Source organism: Dendrobates tinctorius, unplaced genomic scaffold (genome assembly GCF_039654945.1).
Source record: "Dendrobates tinctorius isolate UK_male_01 unplaced genomic scaffold, ASM3965494v1 ptg000090l, whole genome shotgun sequence".
Classification (NCBI taxonomy): Eukaryota; Metazoa; Chordata; class Amphibia; order Anura; family Dendrobatidae; genus Dendrobates; species Dendrobates tinctorius.
Window position 1 is genome coordinate 6,680,485 of NW_027361758.1, and position 19,260 is coordinate 6,699,744.

General features: G+C 47.9%; 1 protein-coding gene across 3 annotated transcripts in view; it reads right to left on the minus strand.

Annotated features, from left to right (window-relative positions):
- The window catches only part of LOC141098345 (zinc finger CCHC domain-containing protein 8-like), a 211,407-nt gene that overhangs the window by 135,173 nt on the left and 56,974 nt on the right, over window positions 1-19,260 (minus strand). For all 3 annotated transcript variants that reach the window (XM_073586033.1, XM_073586031.1, XM_073586032.1), the window contains one exon: window positions 8,711-8,814. In XM_073586033.1, coding sequence (XP_073442134.1) covers window positions 8,711-8,814 — 104 coding nt within the window. The remainder of the gene's footprint in view (window positions 1-8,710; window positions 8,815-19,260) is intronic.

Here is a 19,260-nt window from a genome sequence, read left to right on the forward strand (position 1 = left end):
CGCAGTCTCGGCGAGACGGGCCCTTGAGCAGGTGGTCATCGAGATAAAGGAATTATAAGAATCCCTTTTGAACGAAGGATGGCCATGACCGCCACCATGATCTTCGTGAAGACCCTGGGGGCGGACGGAAGTCCGAATGGGAGAGCCGTGACCTGGTAATGGTACTCCTGTATGGCAAACCTGTATGGAACACGCAGATAAGCATCCTGAAAATCCAGAGAGCAAACATATTCCTCTGGCTCCATGGAGGCGATCACCGAGCGCAAGGACTCCATTCGAAAGTGGCGATTCAACTTGAGGTTCAAGATCGGGCGACGGGAACCATCCTTTTTCGGGACTATGAACAGGTTTGAGTAGAACCCGGAAAACCGTTTGTGCCAAGGAACGAGTACGATTACTCTTGAGCTTAGGAGGGCAGAGACAGCCTGGATAAGCCCTGGGGCATGAAAGGGCCGTTTTGGTGGAAGAAACTTCTATCTTGTAGCCTGATGTGACTATCTCCCTGACCCAGGCGTCGTCGACTGCTGCCAACCAAGTTTTTTTTTTTTTTTTTTTTTTTTTAAATCAGATGATTTTAATTTAAAAGTGGTCAGCATGAAACTTTGACAATACATTTAACTTTAGCATATAATATAAACCATGTTCAACCTGACAGGCGCTATAACTGTACTTACATCCCAAATCCCCTACCCTCCCCCCATCCCTTTAAATCATTGCACGTATCACACACCATGTCAAATTTTGAATTTTTTCGAGACAGCCACTTAAGACCCTTGTTTAAAGTACCAACACAGAGGGTCAAGGGTGCATAGGTAGACGCATTCTCTCATAAGAGCCTCTGAATCCAAGCCTGGGCGCTCCATCCAGCCACCCCACATATTCTCAAACTGCATGTGTTGACCTCTTTTCGCATATATGTTCTGTTCCATCAAAATAAAAGTTAACCTTATTAATCAGTTCCTGTCTAACTGGCGGTTTGTCACCTAACCAGTGGGCCGCAATGAGCTTTCTGGCAGCATATAGGATTCTGGCTATGGTCAGCTTCCCCCACTAATCAACTGCAATATCCTCCATGCATCACAATACACACGTCAGCGGGTTCCTTATAATATCCACTCCCATTACCTCCCGAGTCAAATTAAGTGTTTGTACCCAAAAGTTCTGTAGGGCAGGACCACATCATATGTAGGAGATCTGCCCTATCCTCAGAGCAACGCGGGCAGCAAGAATCTCCCCTCAGGCCTGCCCTCTTCATCCAGACCGGGGTCCTGTAAACCCTATGTATTAGGTAGAGTTGTGAGACTCTCCTGGCTTCACTCAGAGACCTTGGGGATGAATTTTAACACGCTCTCCCACCGAGAATCCGAGATTGGTCCTACATCCTCCTCCCATTTTTCTCTGGACTTAGCCGGGTGCCTTACTAGGCATGAATCCAAAAAAACCCTATATACGAGGGAGATGAAACCCCTAGTGCCCCTCAGTGACCCTATAAGATTCACCATCACATCTGATTGCACCACTATTCTTGATGTTTTAAGCTGTCGATCGACTGCATGCCACAGCTGCAGATATTGAAAGGAGAAATTGACTAAGAGGGAACTCCCTCCTGATCTCGTCAAAAGTCTTAAGCATGCCGTCAAAAAACAGCTGTGACACAAACCATATCCCGACCCTTCGCCATTGAGCAAATCCCCTCAGACGTATTAACTCCCCCAATCTTGGATCAAACCAAACCGACGAAAAGCGAGTGAACTCCGTAAAGCCCCTCCATTGTCTAACTCTTTGCCAAATCTTGTCCACCATAGAGATCGTCGGGAGCCTTTTAGGGATCACCCGGAACCTACCAGCCTCTAGACTAGCCAGCAGCGGACCTCTGCCCACTATAAACTCAAGGACCTTCCCGGCCGATGTAGATTGAGTTGGCTCCCCCCACCCCACCATACGCTGACATTGGGATGACACAATAAACCCACGGGTTTGGGATTGCCAGGCCCCCCTCCTCTTTTGACCTCTGTAGATGTTCAAGTATAATGCGTGCCCTACTACCCTTCCAGATCAAGTCCCGGAAAAGAGAATCAATCCGGTAGAATTTACTTTGCGCCAACCAGACAGGCGTATTATGAAGTATATATATCAGCTGGGGCATGAGGATCATTTTTAATAAATTTGCTCTACCTGCCACAGACAGGAATAGTTTCTTCCATGCTCCAATTTTTTGTTGAAACGTATTGATAAGGGGGGTAAGATTAATCTGTTCATATTCCTCCAATTTAGCCGAGACCACAATGCCCAAATATTTAAACTCCCTAACCACCCTCAAAGGGGTCCCAGGGTCTAGCGCCAGGGGAGCAGCCGAGTCCACAGGAAGCAACACGGATTTATCCCAGTTGATAGTCAGTCCAGAAATAGAGCCGAATTTACCAATAACTGCCATAGCCGAACTCAGGGAGTCACTCGTGTCAGCCAGAAACAGCAGCACATCATCCGCGTATAAAGCCACTTTCTCTACGTGGCAGCCATATTGGAATCACCGGATATCCGTAGTACCCCTAGTCTTTGCCGCTAACGGCTCTACTGCAATCGCAACACGGGGGGGGGGGGGGGGGGGGTGTGAACACAGGGGACACCCCTGCCTCATTCCCCTATATAGGGAGAAACTCTCCGACAGCAAACCATTAACCCGTATTTTAGCACTAGGGGATGTATATAGCAAACGCACCCAACTCACAAACTGATCACCAAATCCCATGGTTCTCATTACCGCGCACAAATACCTCCACTCCACACTGTTGAACGCCTTAGCAGCATCTAGGGAAACTATTACCCTCTGTCCCACATTATCCGCCCTCGCCTGCATGTTTAAGTATAATTACCGGAGATTTATAGCTGTGGAATTATTGGGCATAAACCCTGACTGGTCTGCCAACCAAGTTTCCTTAAAAAGAAGCCTGCCTCCCACCCTGGAAAGAATCCCAGGTGGGGGTGACACGTCATTTTGAGGAGAATCTGTGGCCGCCAGAACCGGAGGACTTGGAGGGGCGGCTCTTAGACCTCCAGTGAAAGGTAGGTTTGAAGGAAGGTTTCCTTCTTTCCCCTTGTGCGAAAGAACGGTCCTGCTGGGAGGAGTCGCCTGAGGAAGAGAAAGGTCAAAAAAGCTGAAAAGGCTGGGGGCCCTTTCTGTTGAAGGGGCGTCTTGGCCTGGATTGGGGCAGAGAAGTACTTTTGCCTCCGATGGCGTCCGAAATGATCTTGTCCAGCTTGGCCCCAAAGAGCCTGGAGCCCTGGAACGGTAGCCCATAAGATTTTTTAGATGCTGGATCTGCGTTCCACGCCTTTAACCAAAGGATGCGGCGGATAGCAATAATGTTGCTGTTTGCTCTTGCTGAGCAAGCAGCCACATCCAGGGAGGCATTCAACAGGTATTTACCCACATGGACAATTTGGTCTGATAAATCTGCTAGCTACTGTACTCTGTGGGAGCTGCCGCCACAATGCCTTCGCAAAGTATCTCGGCCTGGGCCGATAAGGCTTTCGCCACCCATGTGGAGGCAAAATTTGGGCAGAAAGAAGCGCCTGACGCCTCAGTCTGATTTGGTTAAAGCCTCAATCTGTCTGTCCGTAGCGTCCTTGAGAGACGCCGCATAGTGAATGGACAGGACTGTGCGGGATGCTAAGCGTGAGACTGGCGGGTCCACCTTAGGGGATTCAGACCATTTGCTGACAAGTTCTGAGTAAAATGGGTAAAGGATGTCTAGCCGTTTTCTCCCCTGGAAGCGTTTGCCAGGATGTTCCCAGTGTCTAGAGGTAGTGGCCTCAAACTCATTGTGATTGGGAAAAAGTCTGGAAGGACGTTTTACCAGTTTGAATGAAACGGATTTGTCCTGAGCAGTGGCATCTTCCTCTTTTATTTCGAGGGTTTGAACAATAGCCGAAATAAGGCTACCTACCATGTCCTGTGATCCAGAGGTCTGATCTGCATCCGAGTCAAACTCTGACAGAGAGGCTACATCTGACCCGACGTCCGCCTCGGAGGAGGGGGAATGGGCAGAGAGGGGCACCCTTGGTGATGTTGAATCTGAAAAGGAGCTAGACAGTCTGCTTCCTAGACCTTCCTCCTGATTTGTCCCTGTGAAGGTCGTGGTCAGGTGCGTGCAAATCACTGAGTGAGGTGTTCGGAGCACTGGTGGCAGCAGTGAGATGAGGCATGCGTTCCAGGACCTGATATTTTGGTCAGGTCTGAAACCGACTGAGACATGGTAACAGCCCACTCTGGAGAGGGGGGGGTGCTCTCATCCCAGGCATTAGAGTTCTCCTGAGCGGCAGACATGGTGGAAGGACTGTAGGATGGACAGAAAGGAGATGGCTGGTCTGAAGCCCACTTTCTCTTACAGCGGGCACAAGCGCAGTGAATTACTGTAGGGATATAGCCAGAGGCCCCTGCACAGTTGGGCATAGGTAGAGCCTATGTGAAAAAAAGCTGCAGCAGGACACTATGGAGGCGATACTGCTAAGGGGAGCCAACAAAGTGGCCAGGGGTGGGGAATGCAGAGCCTACCAGACACCCAGCGTAGCAGCAGCGCAGGTAGCTGTGCCCCCTGTCGGATCCCTGATGCAGGAAAGGAGGTAGCTGTGTCCCCCTGAGTCAGAGAAGACGCTGCAGGAGCTCAAGATGCACGCCGCGCACCCTGAGCCACGAGAAGCGCTGGAGCGGTGGGCAGGGTTATCGTCCTGATGAGGGAAATTATGGACTCCATGTTATTGGCTAGTCAGGCTGGGCGTGAAGAAAAGAGGGGGCGTCCCCGGCCTAAGAAACAAAGCGTCCCGATAGGCTGGCACGCCTGTGGGAGCGTGACCAGCCTGTTATGAGCCCAATGCCAGCGCCGAGACTGACGAGCAAGCAAGGGGGGCGTGCCCAGCGCTGGAAAAAAATGAAAGTAAGGCGCCAATTGGCTGTGGCCAGTGAGGGGCGTGCCTGGGACTGAGGATGAGAGAGAGAATTGCCGCGCTAAGCTGGTCGCATAAACGTGGGAAAACAGGGTGAGAAAAACTGTTCCCAGTTACCCGAAGAGCTGTATCTGAGAAACAGGGGAAAAGATTAATAAACACACACAAAACCTGTAAGGAAAACCACTTGCGGACCTGGTGTTAGATCCAGGTCCACCTCCTACAGACACTAAGAAAAAACTGGATTGCTTTGTGCCTGTCGGTAGGTGTATACTGCCGAGGAGGAGCCAATTTTTTTTTTTTTTTTCTTATTTGCATAGTGTTTTGTCTCCTAGCGACAGCAGCATACACCCATGGTAACCTGTGTCCCCCAATGAAGCGAGAAAGAAAAGTTAGCTCCTCCTCTGCAGTATACACCCCACAGACTGGCACTAGGTTAATCAGTGAGAAAGCAGTAGGAGAACCAACAACATTGAGTTGCCGTTTTGTTTCTTTAACAATATAACAGAAAAAAGCTGATAAACATGGAAGGGTGCTGTGTCTTCCAATGAAGGCTCCGAGAAACATTTCACGGTAAGCCACCAAAAATCCTGTTTTCTCCATCGCTTCATTGGGGAACACAGGAACCATGGAATATCTCAAAGCAGTCCCTGGGGAGGGAAACAGCAGAAACTCTGTTCAGGTGGTAGAACTCCCTGCCGCCTGCATGATCATTCTAGGCTGGCGTCCGAAACGTAGGTATGGATTCTATAAAATTTGGCAAACATGCGAATGGAAGACCAGGTTGCCGCTTTGCGAAGTTGCTGGCCGGATGCCCTATGGTGCACCGCCCAGGAGGCGCCCACTGCCAGAGTAGAGCAAGCATTAATCCCAGGGGGATGCACTCTATTCTTGACCCAGTAAGCTCCCAAAATTGCAGTTCTGATCCAGTAAGCAATCGTAGCCTTAGAGGCTGGCAGGCTTCTTCGGGCACCTTCTGGAATGATGAAAGGAGAGAGTGTCTTCCTAAAGGGGGCGGTCCTAGCCAGATAGACCAGCATTGCCCTAACCAGGTATAACCTGTTCAGTGAACGTTCCAGAGGATGAGTCGGAGCAGGACACTATCTTAATTTAGGTGAAAGGCGGACACCACCTTGGGAAGGAAGGAAGGTAGAGGCCACAAAACCACCAGGAACCAAGAAAGGGGGGGGGGGGGAGAAAGGAAAGAGCCGCCGATTTCAAAACACGCCAAATGGAGGTGATGGCCACAAGAAACACCACCTTCCAAGACAAAGGAGAAACGCCAAAATGGAAGTGAGAGAAAAGGACATAGGCGGGATGTAATAAGTCTCACATCAGCTGAAAAAGGCTTTCCACGTCCAATAATAGACCCTGGAAGACGACGGCTTCCTAGCCTGGATCATGGTGTCAATCATCTGAAAACCCGGACGCTCTCAAAACCGCGGTTTCAACAGCCACGCTGTTAAAATGAGCGACCGAGAATTCTGGTGGCAGATCAGTCCTTGGAACAGACAGACTCAACAATGTAGATGAGCTGAAGGCTGTTATCAAAGCAACCTGGGCTTCCATAACACCTCAGCAGTGCCACAGGCTGATCGCCTCCATGCCACGCCACATTGATGCAGTAATTGATGCAAAAGGAGCCCCGACCAAGTATTGAGTGCATTTACTGAACATACATTTCACTAGGCCAACATTTTAGATTTTAGGCTGTGTGCCCACGATGCGATTTTTAAGCGTTTTTGCCGCAAAAATGTTAAAAAAAAAACTTGTACAGAATGCACCCCATGCATTCCGCACATGCTGTGCTAATGCTGTGCTCTTTCCCACGGCGGAATCGCATCGCGGAAAAAAACGCAGCATGCTCATTCTTTTTGTGGAATCGCAAAGAATTGCCGCGATTCCGCACCCATAGGAATGCCTGAGAGCCGCTTCCCGCATGTGGCTATGCCCACCATGCGCAAAGTTAAGCGTCTCATGTGCGGATGGTACCCACGGTGTTGAGGAGAGGAGACCATACCCCTGAGGGGGGGGGGGGGGGGGGAAAAAAAAAAAAAAAAAAAAAAAAAAAAAAAAAAAATCGGGGTATATTTACCTTCCGGCGTCACGCGCAGCCTTGACGGGCCTCAGCGTTCCCAGTAATGCCTTGCGGCAAGGACCTGTGAGGACGTAGTCTCGCGTTACTCTAGCGGTCTCGTGAGATCGCTATAGCAACGCAAGACCAACGTCATCACAGGTCTCGCTGGGAACGGGAGCATCGCTGAGGCTGCGCGGGACGTCGGAAGGTAAATATACCGCGATTTTTTGTTTTTTATCATTTTTAACCTTCTATCTTTTACTATTGATGCCGCATAGACAGCCGCAATAGTAAAAAGCTAGTCACACTTGTCAAACACTATGTTTGACGAGTGTGACCAACCTGTTAATCACTTTCCAAGCGATGCTTCAAATTGCTTGGAAAGTGCTTGAATTCTGCAAGCAAAAATCACGGTAAAAACGCGAACATAATCGCGGTAAAATAGCACGTTTTCTGGGAAGGAGTCCGGTTTTGAGAGTCCGGTTTAAAACGCTACGTGGGCACATGGACACAGTCCGTCATTAGACATCTCCCCTACTTTGATGAGGGCTCCGGCGCTGAGCCCGCATCAAAGCCGGGACATGTCAGCTGTTATGAACAGCTGACATGTTCCCGCAATAGGCGCGAGTGGAATCACCGCCCGCGCCTTTTAACTAGTTAAATCCAAAGCTGACAGCGGGCATTTAAATAGCATTTCCAGCCGCCGGGCCGGAAATGACCTGATCGCCGACCCCCGTCACGTGATCGGGGGTCGGCGTCATGTTGCCTGGACAACTAGAGGTCTCTGAGACATCTATGGTTGTTCCAGGCATATGGCTTTCAGCGCCAGACTTGAAATAGATCACTGTATAATAGGAGTTTCACCTTTTGTATTGAACTGAAATAAAGAGAGGACAGACATGTTTGGTGTCTATGAACTCGTAATGACCTGGAGAATCATAATGGCAGGTCAGATTTAGCATCTAGTGAACCAAGCAAAAAAGCCAAGCAAAAAAACAAGTGTGGGATTGCACTTTTTTGCAATTTCACCGCACTTGGAATTTTTTTCCCGTTTTCGAGTACACGACATGGTAAAACCAATGGTGTCATTTAAAAGTACAACTCTTCCCACAAAAAATAAGCTCTCACATAGCCATATAGACGGACAAATAAAAGAGTTATGGCTCTGGAAAGAAGGGGAGCGAAAAACGAATACGAAAAAAGCTCCGGTCATTAAGGGGCTAAGATCATTTTTCAAGCTGGTGTTATAAAAGTATTCAAATTTACTGAGATATTGACTTTTGGGTTTTCCTTGGCTGTAAGCCATAATCAACATTAACAGAAATAAACACTTGAAATAGATCACTATATAATATGAGTTTCACCTTTTGTATTGAACTGAAATAAATTAACTTTTTGATGATATTCTAATTTTGTGAGAAGCACTTGTAGCTGTTGGGCACTCATTGTCGAAAATCACAGGGCAATAACATGCTGTTTTATTGCAAATTGCTAGAAAGTTTTCAGCGACTTGACAAGTAAAGATGAAGCACATAAAAACTATAGTGTTAAACATCATGTGGTCCTGAAAGGTCAGATAATATTATAACATATACACGGTACATACACACATATTATATACATATATACTCGAGTATAAGCCAAGATTTTCAGCACTTGTTTTGCAAATGCAACTTCATGTTAGGATACTTTGGTACCTCCCATCCTTCAGTTAATTGAGGGTTCTCATTCAGCAGAGGCTGCCCAAGCTTGTCAAGACAGAAATTAGTAAAATAAAGAACGCTTCCCACAACCTGCAAGAAAGTGTGATACTGAAATTAACCAATTGCATCCAGCATCATTACAATTAACACAAGTCTCAGTGGGGAACACAAGGGATACCATAGGGCACCTAAAAGCTACTAATTCTGTCATTAAAAAGCAAAGCGGAGATGTTGGAAATTAATAACTAGGGGCACATCAATTAGGTACTCCTACAGAACACCTACTTGGCATACAATGTGGTATGTTTTCACTTAGTTCCATGTCAGCAGTGCAGAGGCAGGTTCACACCATTTGACTTACAGCATTAAAATATCACAGATTAGCTACTTAACTTGCTGACTGGCAGCCATTTGATAAGTTGTTTAGACAGGCACCCATATTACCTTATGCACACAAAACAAATCAGTAATAGATGACTGTGCTGTGCACATAGACTGACAGTTTTAAGGGCAGCACATGTCATGTTTAAACAGGACGTTGTGCTGCACAGAACATTTTTAAGCTTGCTTTAAAATAATTTCTCCAATGAATTAGTGTTTTTGCTCACTCATTGGGCGATTGGCAGATTAATTAATTATACTGGCTGATTATCGTTAACAAGCATTTCTAAAACAAGTTCATTATATTCAGCAAGTGTAAAACCAGCTCACAGCCACCCTTTTAAAAAAGTATTTCAGAAGTATGTCAAAAAAAAAAAAAAAAAAATGGATTCAGCTATGGGTTATTAATATGCAGATTTTAGAGGAATTCGCATAGGACATTAAAAAAAAAGGTCAATTGCTGCAATATAAATGGGGAGTAGAGCGCTCGGAGCAAAGCTTTTCTGGGAGGCAAGTATGAAAGGAAATGTATCACAACATGACCTATCCCTTTAATCAGGTTTTATATGTTAAATGAAGTGAAGTTTTTTTTGTTTTTTTTTTAATTTGAAAGATTTGTATTTAAAAAAAAAAAAAAAATTCTTGCAATTTCCATGAGGACAATCATGACTGATACAAAGATAGTCATTTTATTCTAAGAATAAAAAAAAAATTCAGTGTTTAGCAATTTCAAAACCAAGAATAACCTGTTCAATACAAGTTGTTGTGGGAAATCAATCCTCTAAAAATAATTAAAAAAATAAAAAATAGAAACATGTGGAATTACAGGCATAAAAATGCACTAAAGCACATGAGGGAGAGGTGTCCGTTATGATTGACGGGACAGATTTTTTTTTAAATAAATTAAACGGTACATTAAGCAGAAATGTGTCTAAGGGCTCTTTCACACGTCTTGATATTTATTGTACTGGAAAAACTAGTACCAGAGATGTCTGTGTGGAATACGTCTGGCAACAGTGTGCCACATCAATTCCACATGTAACGGCGCCTGGGAAGCAGTGGTGCTGTTCGCGCTGTTCCTGAAGAAAGCTCTTATTTTTCCATGCTCGCGCTGCAATCAGTGCCAGCAGGGTAAAATGTTTTGAGTTTTATTCAAGTGACAACAGTACAGTAAAAGCAGGTGGCAGCAGCTAATGGGAGTATTCATGAGCCGCCACCTGCGCAAAAAAAAAAAAAAAAAAAAAAAGTTAGCTTCCATTGTATTTTTGATAACCAGCCAGGAAAAACTGACAGCGGCAGGCTGCAACCCTCAGGTGTCAGTGCTAAGCAAGGCTGGTTATCAGTAATAGAGGGGTCCCCATTCTATTTTTTCAGTTATTTAAAAAAAACGGTGTGCGGTTTCCCCCCCCCCCCTTTTTTTTTTTTTTTTTTTTTGACAACTAGCCTTGCTAAAGCAGACAGCTGGGGGCTGGTATTCTCCGGTTGGTAAGGGGCCATTGATCTTGCCCCCCCCCCAGCCTAATAGCAGCCTGAAGCCTCACAAAAAAAAAGACATCTATATTAGATGTGTCAACTGTCGCTTTGCCTGGCTCTTCCCACTTGCCCTGTGGTGGCAGCAAGTGGGGTTCATATATGTGGGGTTTATGTTACCTTTGTAATGTCCAGTGACATCAAGCCCACGTATTAGTAATGGAGGAGTCTATAAGACACCTCTCCATTACTAATCCTATAGTTGTATTGTAAAGAAACACAGCAAGTATAAGTCTTTTATTTGAAATAAAAACAATTTTCCATTTTTATTTAAAAACAAAACAGTTTAACTCGCCTAACACCCTTTCCATTGAAGCCTTCGTCTCCTGCAATAAAACAAAAATAAACAACCATATCCTTCACCTGTTCGTTCTGTCCCATGCCGTAATCCATGTCTGGAGATAAAAAGTTTTCAACATGCACGGTGCCAAGATGCGACCGTCCAGACCGAGAACCACTGATGAATGAACTGCTGCAAGCACAGCATCAGAGACCTCATTGAGGTTACAGCAGGTCACTGACGCTGCGTTCCCAGCCGGGCAGAGCTGCGGTGACTTCAGCACTGAGAAAAACTCAGTGATTAGAGGTCACCGCCGTTCAGGGGCCTGGCTGGGAACGCAGCCTCAGAGACCTAAAGTAACCTCAATGAGGTCATCGCTGCTCACTGATGCTGTGCTCGCAGCAGCTAATTCCTCATGGTTCTCAGCCTGGACAGTCACATCTTGGCACCGTCCAGGTTGAAAACCATTTATCCCCAGACATGGATTACAGCGTGGGACAGATCGACAGACAGGGGAGGTTTATGGTGTTTTATTTTTTCTTTTATTACAGGAGCTTCAATGTAACTTACCGTACTTTTCACTTTGTAAGACGCACTTTTTTCCCCCCCAAACTTGGGGGAGAAATGGTGGTGCGTCTTACAAAGCGTACATGTCTGACCAGGTGTAGGCCGCAGGGGTGTTGGGGTGTCTCAGGGTGCTGTGGATGTCTCCGGCACTGCACGGGGCTCTGCCGCCATTTTGCGACAGGCCATAGCCCCGGGGCACTTTCTGGATTCCCTCTGTGTGATGGACTCCGGTAATATGGCCGCCACCAGGGGCGGCGCATGCACCGATGGTGACCTCGGGGCTAAGATTTCAAGAGATGAAATCTCAGCGCTGAATTCTCATCTCTCGAGATCACCATGTGCGCATGCACAGTCCCCGGCCATATTGCCAGAGGCCACCACACAGAGGGAACAGTGAAAGTGCTCCGGGGCTCTGGCCTGTCGCAAAACGTCGGTAGAGTCCCAGGGCAGTGTCGGAGACACCCGGCAGCAGCACAAGACTTCCGGCAGCAGAACAAAACCCCCGCAGCAGCGCACTGCACATCGGAACACCCCCTCCCTGCCTGCGGCCTGCAGCATCTCCCACTCCTGCCTCCTCAAGCAGCGACCCTGGGACCCCGCTTCACCGCAGCCACCACCCCCGGTAAGCAATAAGACGCATGGACTATAAGCACCACCATTAAAAAATATATTTTCTTATTTTTCTCCTCAAAATTTGGGGTGCGTCTTAAAATCCAGAGCATCTTATAAAGCTAAAGCATTTAGTTACATACCGGTAACTATTTTCCGGATACCCATGACAGCACCAAGAGAGAGGGGATCCGCCCTTCAGGAACAGGAAACCTACACATAAAAAAAGGGAGGCATCTCTCCCACGCATCAGTTTGTATTACAGAGCTTGAGAGGACCCCCATGGTAAATACATACAGAATATATACAAAATATGTACCGATATCTATACAAAATATACAACTATTTATGAAAAACTGAACAATCTCCCAGACGTGATTACTTATGAGCGGAGGAAGTGCACACCCCTGCGTGAAGGGAGGGACTCTGAGGTTGCTGTCATGGGTATCCGAAAAATATCGTTACCAGTACGTAAATGCTTTATTCGGACCCCATGACAGCACCACGAGAATTACAGAGATGTAAACTCTATCTTAGGGAGGGACTACAGCCTGCAGCACCCTTACCCCGAAGGTGAGATCAGAGGAAGCACCGATGTCCAGCTTATAATGATTAAAAAAGGTGAAAGGGGATGACTATGTGGCCGCCTTACATATTTGGTCGATGGACACTCCAGATCTTTCTGCCCAAGAGGACGCCATGGCTCGAGTGGAATGCGCCTTTAGATTCTGTGGAGCCGGACAGCCACCTGCTGTATAAGCTAGAGATAGCCTCCCTAATCCACCTTGCCAACATACATTTCGAAACCCTAAGACCTTTTGTAGGGTCCTGGAAGGATATAAATAAGGTGTTGTCCCTTCTCTAGGGGTTAGTGACAGATAGATACTCAAGCAGACATCTCCTAACGTCCAATGTGTGAAGCTTCTACTCTTTGATTAGTAGGGTTAGGGAAGGAGAGGAGGACTATCTCTTGAGACCTGTGGATGTCCAAGACAACTTTGGGCAGGTATGCGGGGTCTGGTCTAAGCACTACCCTGTCCGCTAAAATCTGCGTGTATGGAGGGATTCTAGAGAGTGCTTGGATGTCACTTACTCTACGCGCTGAAGTAATAGCTACTAAAAAAGCAACTTTGAGGGATAAGACCTTGATCGAGGCAGATACCATGGGTTCAAACGGAGCCTCCGTTAAAGCCGTAAGGACTAAGTTCAGGTCCCATGGTACACACTTTCCTTTGTGTATGGGTCTAGATCTGCCAGCTGCTATGATAAATCTGGAGACCCAGTAATTCTTCGCTATATCACATAGTTGAATAAGGCACCAAGAACTGAAACCTGCACTTTCAGGGTACTAGTGGAAAGCCCTAATTCTAGACCCTTCTGTAGAAATTACAGAACCTGGCCTACAGGTTACCCTTTTTCTGCCCTAAACGCGGAAGTGGTCAAAAATTCTCTCCAGGTCCTGGAATAGATTTTTGTTGTAATCGCTTTCCTACTTTTTACAAGGGTGGCTACCAGATTCGGGGAGAATCCTCTATCCCTCAATACCCTTTCCAACTCCACGCCATCCAGATGGAGCCCCGCTACTTGTGGATGGTTGACTGGTCCCTGGAAGAGGATATCTGGAAGATCCGGCAATACCCAGGGATCGCACACTGACATAGTTCTTAGCCATGAGAACCAAGCCCGTCTGGGCCAGAAGGGGGTAATCAGTATAATTCTTGCCCTGTCCTCTCTGATCTTCCTCACCACCAGAGGTAACAGGGATAACAGAGGGAACGCGTAGGTCAGGATGAAGTCCCACTTTTTCAGGAAGGCGTCCACTATAAGAGGTTTTTCCCCCGGGCTCAGAGAACAGAACTGTTTTACCTGTTTTTTCGGGTGGCAAAAAGGTCTACTTCCGGTTGACCCCACATGTGGACAATCTGGTTGAAAATGTCTCGCTTTAGAGACCATTCTCTCTGCCTTAGTGTGTTGCGGCTTAGAAAGTCTGCTTTGGTATTGTCTTTCCCTATTATATGTAGCGCTGTCAAAGATAGAAAATAGAATTAGACTTACCGGTAATTCGGTTTCTAGAAACCTTCCACGACAGCATAGGAGGAGGTCGTCTCCACGCCCTAATGGGGGACAGGAAGCACAAGAGGTTAAAAGGTCCCTCCCTCCTCCCTCTCACCAGTGACTTACAACTGATTACCATAGCACCAGTTACCTTTAAGATTCTCAGAATTTGTCGAAGAATGCAGGGAGGGAAATAGTGGTGTCGTGGAAGGTTTCTAGAAACCAAATTACCGGTAAGTCTAATTCTATTTTCTCTAGCAACCTTCCACGACAGCATAGAAGGCATAACAACCTATACTGCACTGGGGGGGGAACAACGGCCTGAGGAACTTTTCGGCCGAAGACTAGATCTCTGTTGGATACAAGGTCTAATCTATAATGTCTAGGAGGACCAAGTTGTGGCCCTACAAATCTGCTCTGAAGATGCGCCTGCCCTCTCAGCCCATGACGTAGAGGTAGATCGTGTTGAATGCGCCTTGATTCCAGCAGGGAGAGTGATGTTTTGCATCAGGTAAGCTTCAGAGATAGCATTTCTAATCCAATTGGCAATGGTGTTCTTCGCCACCTTCTTCCCTCTGTTTGGGCCAGAGGTATGGATAAATAGGTTGTGGTCGACTCTATAGGGTTTGGTACACTCCAGGTAGTGGAGAACAATAGATCTTACATCCAGCGTATGAAACACCTCTTTTTTGGGGTTTGCTGGGTTCTGACAATGACGGAAGGACTATATTCTGTGACCTATGGAAGTCTGACACTACCGTCGGCAGAAAAGATGGGTCGAGAGAGAACTATGGAATCATCTCTAATAGTTACGTAGGGTTCCCTAACAGAGCGCCTGGAGCTCTCCTACTCGCCTTGCTGAAGTTATTGCTACAAGGAAGGCCACTTTACAGGTGAGGAGCTGAGAAGTGCAGGATGACAAGGGCTCAAAGGGAGGTTGAGTGAGTCCCATAAGCACCACATTCAAGTCCCATGTTGGAACTGTTATTAACTTCTTTGGATGAAGTCTAGTGGCTGATGTCATGAATCTTACCCACCTGTGGTTGGCCAAGTCAGTGTCAAACATAGCACTTAATGCTGACACTTGTACTTTCAATGTGGTAGGTTTTAGACTTAGTTCTAGCCCCCTCTGCAAGAAATCCAGGATACGAGAAATGTTAGGTTTCTCTGGGTCAGGCAAGTCTGGTAGACACCATGAAGAGAACCTCTTCCATATCTCATTATATATGGCGATAGTGACCGGTTTTCGGGATTTCTGTAGGGTCTTTATTACCGCCTCTGATAAGCCCCTGGCCCTTAGGATCTGGGTTTCAGTAGCCAGGCCGCCAACCTCATTCCCTGGAGGTTTGGGTGATGTAGGGGGCCTTGCGAGAGAAGGTAGTCTTCCATGGGTAGGATGAATGGTCCGTCTACCACCAGCTCCGTAATCAGAGTACCAGCTCCTCTTTGGCCATAACGGAGCTACTAGGATTGTCGGGGTTTGATCGTCCCGAATCTTCAGGGTTGCAGCAAGGATTGGGACTGACGGAAAGGAGTAAGATAGATGGAACTTTCACCTGTGGGCGAAGGCATCCACTCCCAGGGATCTGTCCCTGGGGTTCAGTGAAAAGTAGTTTTCCACTTGAGCATTCTCTCCTGAGGCTAATAGGTCCACCTCCGGGAGGCCCCACCTGTCGACCAGTTTCTGGAAGATTAATTTGTTCAGGGTCCACTCGCCAGGCTGGATGCTTTTTCTGCTTAAGAAATCTGCCTGAAGATTGGCGGTACTCCTCAGGTGAATTGCCGTCAAAGAGCAAAGGTGCTTTTCGGCCCAGGAAAATATTCGGTTTGAGAGGCCCTCCAGGCTACGGGATCTCGTACCACCCTGGTGCCTGAGATGAGCCACCGTTGTTATATTGTCTGAGTAGACTGATGTGCTGGCCCTGGACCAGGTGCCTTGCTGCCAGTAGAGCTTCGTCCACTGCCTTCAGTTCTCTGAAGTTTGAGGATCTTGCGCTCACTTTCTGGCTCCATAACCCCTGGAATGGGTGACGAGACACTACAGCTCCCCAGCCTTTTTTGCTGGCGTCTGTTGTTACCGTGACTAAAGGAGTCTGAGACCAGTTGATTCCCCTGCACAGGTTCTTGTGGTCCATCCACCATGTCGGCAAGGCTCTCACTGCCCCTGGGGTCTGGACCTTTTTGTTCAGACAGGTGTGATCCCGATTCCAGTTTCTTAAAATATGGGACTGGAGCGTTCTGGAGTGGGCCTGTGCCCAAGGTACTGACTGGATACAGGAGGTCATAGATCCTAGTATGGACCTATATAGCTGACCTGAGGGTCGGGGACCTCTGTTCCCTGAACTCAGATCCTTGATATTATGGATCTCTGGTGCTCCTCCGGGAGGAAGGACATTTGATTTTTTGAATCCAGTAGGATTCCTAAGAATTTCACCTCCTGGGAGGGTTGGATCTGAGATTTATGTTCGGGATCCATCCTAACGACTGGAGGATGCTCAGGGTCTGAGTCACCTGTAATTCCAGAGTGCGGTAGGAGGCTCCTATTATTAGTAGGTCGTCGAGGTAGGGTACAATACATATGCCCTGACTTCGGATGTGGGACACAGCCTCCGTCATGATCCTGGAGAATACTCGAGGAGCAGATGATATCCCAAATGGAAGTACGTTGAATTGAAAGTATGTTATTTTTGGACCCTGGTGGACCGCGAACCTCAGATACTTTCTGTGGGAAGGACGGATGGGGATGTGGAAATAGGCATCCTTCAGATCTATAGTTGCCATAAAGTAAGACTGCCCTATTAGAGGAATGGCAGTCTTTACCAACTCCATTTTGAATTTGTGATATGCAATGTGTCAGTTGAGGCCTTTTAGGTTTATTATTATTCTCGACTCCCCTGTGGACTTTCTTACTAGGAACAGTCTGGAATAATGCCCTCTTCCTTGCTCCTTCACAGGGACTCGAGAGAAGGCATTTGACTGTAGCAACTGCAGAATGCCGCAATTTAGAGCTGGGGTCTCCCAAGATGGTAGGGAGGTGACTCTTATACCCCGCGGAGGATAGGATTCGAGTTCTAGCAGTAGGCCCTCTCTGATCACACTGAGGACCCAGGGGCTGCTGGAAATCAACTGCCAAGCAGGAAAAAAAAACTCGAAAGCCTTCCCCCCCCCCACCGGGATTGAGTCATTGTTTTTCTTGGGACTGCTGTTGCTGCTGCTGGGGGACCAGGATGTTCCTGCCTCTCCCTTTAGCGTAGCTCCATCTTCCCGTCTTTCTCTTTCCTCGTGGTTGGGATGACTGATTCTGGGGGCCTCGAAAAAGACGTTTCCTTGAGGTTCTCTGCTCTGGAAGCACCTTCTTTTTGTCAGTGGCTTTTTCCAGAATTTCATCTAAGGCAGGGCCGAAGACATGTTCACCTTTAAATGGTAAAGAGCATAGTTTAACCTTGGATGTAATGTCTCCGCTCCACGTCTTAAGCCAGAGGGCTCGTCTGGCAGGGTTTGATTGTACCATGGCTCTGGCAGAAGTACGGATCATCTCCATTGACGCATCTGCCAGGAAGCCCGTAGCTCTCTGCAAGATAGGGAGTGAGTTAAGGAGGTCACTCCTTGAGGTACCATGCGAGATATGGTTCTCTAGCTCCTCGATCCATTGAAAGAGGGACCTAGAGACGCAAGTGGACGCAACTCCTGATTTTAAGGTGGCCGCAGAGGATTCCCATGTTTTTCTCAGGAGGCTTTCAGCTTTACGGTCCATCGGGTCTCTAAGTTGAGACGCATCATCAAACGGTAGAACAGTTCTTTACCACCCTTGCCACCTGGACATCGACTTTCGGGATGTCCCATTTAAACTCCTCTCCTTCCAGAGGAAACCTATGACTGAGCTCTGAAGGGGCCGAGTAGCGTTTTTCAGGGTATTCCCATTCCTGGCCACTATGCTTTTATGAACTGGAAAGCCTGCTCGTTTAGGTCCTTCATATCCCCCAAACATGCGATCCTGTGCTGTTTGCGTGACAGGTTCATCTTCTAGGCCCATAGTGGTGCATACTGCGCTAATCAACTCCTCCACGTATTCTGTGGAAAGGAGATACCTTCTAACGTCATGTGCCCTAGAGGTCCCTGGTTGCTCCCAATTTTCGAAGCTTGAGTTAAATGATCTCTCAGACACGGATTCTTAATCCTCCACCTGAATCCTCTGTTTTTTGGAAGGTGGTCAGCCCATAATCTGAGGGGGTGGAGGTGGAGGGGGTGACAGGGCGGCTAAAGAGGTCTGAACCTGACGGGTGACCAAGCTGCGGATCTCGTCAAATAATGACGGGTGCTCGGCCCTGACCACTTTTATGTCAGGCATGCACGGATACTTTTTCTCCCAATTAGAGGGAAGTTTCGTACTGCATATGGCACATTTGGCCGTTTTGCTGGAAGTATTGGTGCTTTTATGGGCAGACTTTTCTCCCAATAAGAAAGAAGGGGAGAAGTATTTTAAGGACCTCTATCCTGGATCGCACCCTTAGGACCCACCCCAGGTAACACTCACTGTGGCTGGGGCAGCGCTGGGCTCTGCAGATGCAGGGCAGGAATCGTCCATGACAGCAGGGGATTTCCTTACCTGTCGGCGTCTTCCGGCGGGTTAATGAATTGTTAACTCCGCCCTGAGCGCATTAGCTCGATTCCCCCTCCTCCCTGGGTCCTGGAGCAGGCACAGCAGATGCTGACGAGCTCCGCGCGCTGGCAGCAGGATCGGGGCCGCCATGACAGCACGCCCTCCACATACCCCGGAAGTGACCCGCGCGCGTGACGTCACTTCCAGGTCACACAGCACGCAGGGGAGGAGGAGACGCTGGAGAGCTGGGGAGGCCTCCGGCAGGGATCACTGGCCCGCTTTACTCCCCAAAGGGGAGCGCGGGAGGGCCAGGAAACTGTCCTGAATGCAGGAGCAGAACGGAGGAGGGAAGGCTGCGCCACCGACCACCACTGCCCGGCTTTTTAATTCACAGGTATGCTATAGCAGCCAGCCACACAGCACCATCAGACCTCTCCGTGCCCCATGGGGGACAGGAAAGACACTGGTGAGAGGGAGGAAGGAGGGACCTTTTAACCTCTCGTGCTTCCTGTCC